The 7454-nt window shown below is 43.7% G+C and overlaps 1 protein-coding gene across 1 annotated transcript; it reads right to left on the bottom strand.

The window, feature by feature from the left end:
• Positions 1-5765: 5765 nt before the first annotated feature.
• LOC113351150 (F-box/kelch-repeat protein At1g57790-like) lies at positions 5766-6437 on the bottom strand. Its single transcript, XM_026595196.1, has one exon. It carries the CDS (start codon positions 6435-6437, stop codon positions 5766-5768), a length of 672 nt encoding a protein of 223 aa, XP_026450981.1.
• Between the last annotated feature and the right edge of the window lie 1017 nt (positions 6438-7454).

Raw genomic sequence — 7454 nt, 5'->3', positions numbered from 1 at the left:
CATTCGCTCAGCTTTGCCGTTTTGAGAGGAGGTATGAGGGCATGAGAAACGGAAAACTAACCCATGTTTGTGAGCAAATTCATGAAACGATGAGTTGTCGAATTCACGACCCATGTCACATTGAAAAGATTTGATTTCACGTTCGAACTGAGTTTTGACGAAGGAACGAAATTCCAAGAACTTGGTATAAACTTGGGATTTTAATTTGAGAGGAAAGATCCATAGATAATTTGTGAAGTTATCTAACAAGATAAGATAGTAATTAAAACCGGTCTCAACATGTAATGGTGAGGTCCATAAGTCGCTATGAATGATATCAAAAGGAGCAAAAGTAACAGAATTTGATTCAAAAAATGGCAGGCGAACATGTTTACTAACTTGACAAGAATGACAAAGTTTGGTAGACTGAGTTTTATTACATTGAATGGAAGAGTTTGCACGTAAATTATCTAAGATAGCTTTCCCTGGGTGGCCGAGACGGCTGTGCCAAATGTTATGAGAGCACACGGCAAGGGATATAGGATGAGACAGAGACGATGTTGAAGGTGATACGGCAGAGGCAGTAATAGGATAAAGCTCCCCGGAACTGTTACATCGAAGGAGAATCTTCCTCAAATTCAAATCCTTCACAGAAAAACCAGACGGATCAAATTCAACAGACACATGATTATCAGTGGTGAATTTACGAACAGAAACCAAGTTTTTGATTATGTCGGGAGCAACAAGAGTATCTTTGAGTTTTAGGGTGCGGGACGGAATATCTATGAACTTGGTACCGGAGGCAGTGACTGGAATACTGTGACCATTGCCAACTAAGATGGAATGAATATTACTAGTATTAAAAACAGTATTCAAAGTACCTGAATCCGCAGTGAGATGCGATGTAGCACCGGTATCCATATAGAAAGCATCGTCAGGTGAGTATAAACTCATGGAGCTGTATGCTTCGGCAATGTCACTTGGTTGAAGATATTCCGTGGATGGAGTAAGGTATGCCTGTGCACGTCCAACGCCAGATGTTCGACCGCGTGACTGACCAGAACGGCCACGGCCGTGGAAGGAACCGCGGCTGGAAGGTTGCTGCCAATGTGTTGCCGGAGGTGCTGTAGGATACGGACAAGGTGCCAATGTTAGAGTTTTTGGTATAATGCCTTACCCTCTTTTGAGAGATAATGGCCATATATATTATTATTATTTTGGTCAATTAAGGAGAATATCCTGTGACCGTAAATAAGGTAGAGTATCTTCTATTACACCCCCTTAGTCTGAGCGGGAGAGGAACAAACGCTAAGACTAGAACGAAAATTAATAAACAATTGTCTTGGAAGACCCTTGGTGAAGATATCAGCGTATTGATGTTCGGAAGGAATGTGTAAGACACGAATATCACCAATACGAACCCGTTCACGAACAAAATGGATGTCAATCTCCACATGTTTTGTACGTTGATGTTGGACCGGATCACCAGACATGTAGACAGCACTCACATTGTCACAATACACTAGAGTGGCCCGTTGTAACGGCATATGTAACTCAAGAAGTAAATTCCGGAGCCAGGTCGTTTCAGCCACAGCATTAGCGACACCCCTGTATTCTGCTTCAGCACTTGAGCGAGACACCGTTGCTTGACGTTTGGAAGACCAAGAGACAAGATTGTCTCCAAGGAAAATGCAGTAACCGGATGTTGATCGGCGTGAGTCAGGACAACCCGCCCAATCAGCATCAGAATAGGCGGTGAGGCCAGAGATGTTCGAAACCGAGAGAGACAAACCATGATCAATAGTGCCCTGTAGGTATCGAATAATGCGCTTAATGGCTTGCATGTGTGGCTCCCGAGGGTCATGCATAAATAAACATACCTGCTGAACCGCATAAGAGATATCCGGTCGAGTGAAAGTGAGATATTGTAACGCTCCGGCCAGACTACGATATAAAGTAGGATCCGAAAGTGCTGGTCCAGAAGTAGCACTGAGCTTAGAGTGCGTGTCAACCGGAGTTGCTACTGGTTTGCAGTTCGTCATGGATGCACGAGCAATGATGTCCTTTGTGTAGAGTGACTGAGATAAAAACAACCCTGAGGAAGAACGAGAAGCAGTAATACCCAAAAAATGATGTAACGGGCCAAGATCAGTCATAGAGAATTCCAGTTTCATCAGGTCGATAAACAGGGCTAGGAGAGCATCAGTAGAGGCAGTGAGTATGATATCATCAACATATAGTAATAAGTATGCAGTTTCCCGGCCGGACTGGTAGATAAATAGAGATGGATCACAAACACTACCCCGAAAACCACAACTTGTGATGAAAGTCGCAAACCTCTGGAACCACGCCCGAGGCGCCTGTTTGAGACCATAAAGAGATCGACGAAGACGACAAACATAATCAGGTCGAGCAGGGTCAACAAATCCCGGAGGTTGATGCATATAAACTGTCTCAGATAAGTCCCCATGTAGGAAAGCATTCTTAACGTCCAATTGGTGAATCGACCAAGATTTTGATGTGGCAATGCTGAGAACGGTACGAATGGTGGCAGGCTTAACAACCGGACTGAAAGTCTCAAAACAATCAACCCCAACCTGTTGCGATTTACCATTGGCAACAAGACGGGCTTTGTATCGCTGCAATGTACCATCTGCATTAAACTTGTGACGAAATAACCACATGGAACGAATAACATGAGATCCAATAGGTCGTGGTACTAGATCCCAAGTGTTAGTTTTTAACATAGCAATAAACTCATCTCGCATGGCCTTGGTCCAGTTGGGATCCCTAAGAGCATAAAGGTGAGATTTTGGCAAGTTGGAGATGTGCTGTGGTGTCTGAACATTGAGGTTCAATCTGTGAATGGGACGGAAGATGCCACGAGATGCACGAGTGACAGGACGAGAGGAGTTGGCTGAAGTGCCAGGATGAGTAGAAGAAGAAGGCGTGACTGCCTGGATAGTGCAGTCAGGCGCTGAAGTGGTGCAGTCAGACGCTGTTGCAGGCATTGAAGATGGGCTGACAGACGCTGTTGCAGGTGCTGAAGTGCTGCTGTCAGGAGCTGTGGAAGCTGACTGCTGCTGTGGGGGAATGTGGAGATGATGTGCTGTAGTAGAACGACGATGAGGAGGTGTGTAGAGCTGTATTGCAGGAGAAGGAGGATGTGTAGTGGCGGAAGATGGTGGAGCAACGTCAGGGCGTTGCTGTGCAGTAGAGGAAGGAATTGATGTAGCAGCGGAAGTAGGCTGGACAGTAGGATTAGAAGATGTTGGGTAACAGAAACGAAAGGGAAGGAGAGTGGAAGATGGTGTAGAGGAAGAGTCTTGACAGTTTGATGAAGTAGAGACAGTGTTCTTGAAGGGGAACACGTTTTCATCAAAGGTCACATGACGAGACAAGATGATTTTGTTAGTGGCTAAGTCGAGACATCGATAGCCACGGTGATGGGTTGGAAACCCAAGAAAAACACACTTAGTAGAACGAGGAGAAAGCTTATGAGTAGTGGTAGCGGAAAGATTGGGGTAGCAAAGACAACCAAAAGTGCGGATATGAGAGTAGGTTGGTTGACGTTGATAGAGAATGGACACCGGAGAAGAGAAATTTAGGATTTTGGAAGGAAGAATGTTGTGGAGGTAGACGGCCATGTGTAAGGAGTCGGCCCAATATTTGGGAGGGATAGATGCATGAGACATAAGTGTGCGAGTGATGTCATTGACACGACGAATCATTCGCTCAGCTTTGCCGTTTTGAGAGGAGGTATGAGGGCATGAGAAACGGAAAACTAACCCATGTTTTTGAGCAAATTCATGAAACGATGAGTTGTCGAATTCACGACCCATGTCACATTGAAAAGTTTTGATTTCACGTTCGAACTGAGTTTTGACGAAGGAACGAAATTCCAAGAACTTGGTATAAACTTGGGATTTTAATTTGAGAGGAAAGATCCATAGATAATTTGTGAAGTCGTCTAACAAGATAAGATAGTAATTAAAACCGGTCTCAACATGTAATGGTGAGGTCCATAAGTCGCTATGAATGATATCAAAGGGAGCAAAGGTAACAGAATTTGATTCAAAAAATGGCAGACGAACATGTTTACTAACTTGACAAGAATGACAAAGTTTGGTAGACTGAGTTTTATTACATTGAATGAAAGAGTTTGCACGTAAATTATCTAAGATAGCTGTCCCAGGGTGGCCGAGACGGCTGTGCCAAATGTCATGAGAGCACACGGCAAGGGATATAGGATGAGACAGAGACGATGTTGAAGGTGATACGGCAGAGGCAGTAATAGGATAAAGCTCCCCGGAACTGTTACATCGAAGGAGAATCTTCCTCGAATGCAAATCCTTCACAGAAAAACCAGACGGATCAAATTCAACAGACACATGATTATCAGTGGTGAATTTACGAACAGAAACCAAGTTTTTGATTATGTCGGGAGCAACAAGAGTATCTTTGAGTTTTAGGGTGCGGGACGGAATATCTATGAACTTGGTACCGGAGGCAGTGACTGGAATACTGTGACCATTGCCAACTAAGATGGAATGAATATTACTAGTGTTAAAAACAGTATTCAAAGTACCTGAATCCGCAGTGAGATGCGATGTAGCACCGGTATCCATATAGAAAGCATCGTCAGGTGAGTATAAACTCATGGAGCTGTATGCTTCGGCAATGTCGCTTGGTTGAAGATATTCCGTGGATGGAGTAAAGTATGCCTGTGCACGTCCAACGCCAGATGTGCGACCGCGTGACTGACCAGAACGGCCACGGCCGTGGAAGGAACCGCGGCTGGAAGGTTGCTGCCAATGTGTTGCCGGAGGTGCTGTAGGATATGGACAAGGTGGTACTGCCCATTGTGGTGCACCGTAGAGCTGATAAGGGGACGGAGGTGTTGGCAGCAAGGGTGGTTCGGTGGCTGGTGCAGATGAACGATGACCACCACGTCTGGCATGACCACCACGCTGTGAGCGCTGATTGTTACGCTCTGTGGTTGGAGCTGCAGCTGCAAGAGCCGTAGGTGCAGACTGTGATTGCTGTTGAGAGCGTCGAATCTCTTCGGTACGCAGCTGGGATCGAGCGGTATCAAACGTCGGCATTGATTGTTGGATAAAAGAGGCTACCGTGTTGTATTCCTCCGGAAGGCCATTGACAAGTTGGATCACAAGGCGTTTGTCATCCATGGGAAAGTCAAGATCAAGTAATCGATCGGACAGGGATTTTAGCTTATCGCAGTAATCATCAATATTATTGCAATCAATAAACTTAAGATTGACAAACTTACGTTCAAGAGTCGCGGCGCGGTTACCTTTGTTGTCTTGAAAGAGTTTCTTAAGATGATCCCAAAGCTCTTTAGCAGTTTTGCCAGATTTGAGGACGGTAAGCATTAAATCCTTGGCCATGGTGGAGAACATCCACTGTCGACAGAGAGCGTCGAGTTGGAGCACGGTGTCGGCGTCAACATCTGCAGGGGGTTTGTCTTCATTGATGAGAAAAAGAAGGCGATGAGCTTGAAGATGGAGTTCAAACAGAAAAACCCAAGATGAGTATTCATCCTGTTTGATGTCTAGGATAATGGGGATTAGGGTTTTGATGTTGTTGATAGCAAACGCCGGATGGATTGTCTTTTTATCTCCTGCCATTGTTGATTTTGGTGAAGTAGGTGAAGAAGAAGAAGAAGAAGAGGATCGGCTATTAGGTCGATACCATGTTAGGGTTTTTGGTATAATGCCTTACCCTCTTTTGAGAGATAATGGCCATATATATTATTATTGTTTTGGTCAATTAAGGAGAATATCCTGTGACCGTAAATAAGGTAGAGTATCTTCTATTAATTTTGTTCTCCATTTCACTAGTCGGGCAATTGCAGCGGTACACGATGTATTGCTGATAAACAACGCTTGCCGTCCCAAATGTTCAACTTCACTCCAAATCGTTTCAGCCAAATCCAATCTAAAGCACCGAACCCATTCTCCGGAATGGCCTAAAAGAATAGATAAAAGTTCTCCTTCCAACTCCACCAAGTAACTCGAATATATAGAATGGCAATTAGGCTGGGGTACCATGGATAAAACTTCCCACTTTGTGCCATTATTCTCTAATGTAAAAACTCCAAGTGTCCCGTTCAGATCCAAGCAATAGAAAGCTCCGTCGTAGAATATCGGACTGTTGAAACTCGGCTCAAATCTCATGTTTGTTCTATTGGGACGTAAATAAACATTATCAAGGATTTTAATTGTCCACTTTCCTTTTCCTCGTTTAATGGAACTAATATGAACTTTATCAAGCACGTATGTCCTGATGGCAAAAACAACGCAATCCGAACAGGTCGGCAGAGATGAGAAAGCGATACCTCGGTACGAATAACCAAAATCTTGACGTGGCAAGTCTGGAAGCTTGATGACTGCCTTTGTGAATGGATTGTAGAAGAACAAACTATTGCCTTTTGACATGAGTAACCAACCGCCTTTCGAGAAGCGAATTGTTGAACCTTTTAATAACTCAGGGATGCTCATGAGGTAATTCTCATCTCTATGCATGCATTGGGTTTATGAAACTGTAGATAGCTTCATTATTCTTGGAGAGAACCAGCCAAGGGGACAAATTGGTGTCTTGTAAACACTTAGCAGGACAGGATCTTCTCCGATGCAGTAAGGGAATACTCGATCGGTAGGTTTTACAAACTGCACGGAAATGTATGTTACCTACCGGATTTAGATAATTTGATATCGACCATACCATGTCATCCTCAAGTACCCAGGGTCTTACCATTGTCTTCAAAACTTCACTACCATCACCCTTGTCACCTAACATATGTTTTGTTACATCTCTTTTTTCTTGAAAGTGGAGTTTTTTAACGTACCTGAGTGTTTTAGGAAACATGATCCAGTTGGGAGAGAACCATGGGTTCGGTAGATCTGGACATGGCAGTGAAAGCGTAATGCTATTATCTTCCAAGTCACACTTGTAGAAGCTCATCTCATCTGGTTGTGTAAAATACACACAACCCCGCGTAAATCCCAATTCCTTGGCCAAGCAACACAATCGAGTTTCTTGGCTTAGAAAGAAGACATGATCATCCAAACTTGTCACTTCCACCCAAGACATTGAAGAGAAATCCAACTTTGCTATTGTCAACATATAAGAGTATTCATAAGCACCTCTAGTAATGTAGTATTTTTCAATCATGAAGATTCCGCCATCAGAAGACTCCACACAATATGTTGTACGCGTATGACCTTGAAATCCACATAGGATGTCATCACTAATCTTAATTATTCTCATTGAGAGGGTTTCAGGCTTACTCTTTGATTGTATATTGACCTCTAAATGTTCCTCACCTCTGCACATTATATGTAGCTTGCCTTTAAAGTAACACATCGATTGAAGCTCGCCTACGTCGTACCTATCGCCGATCATATGATATCTCCAATTATGTTCTATCCAGCTGCACCACAAATTGTGTTTGG

This window comes from Papaver somniferum, chromosome 2 (genome assembly GCF_003573695.1).
Source record: "Papaver somniferum cultivar HN1 chromosome 2, ASM357369v1, whole genome shotgun sequence".
Lineage (NCBI taxonomy): Eukaryota > Viridiplantae > Streptophyta > Magnoliopsida > Ranunculales > Papaveraceae > Papaver > Papaver somniferum.
The sequence above is the reverse complement of the archived record's forward strand: the minus strand, read 5'-3'. Positions and strand labels throughout refer to the sequence as shown.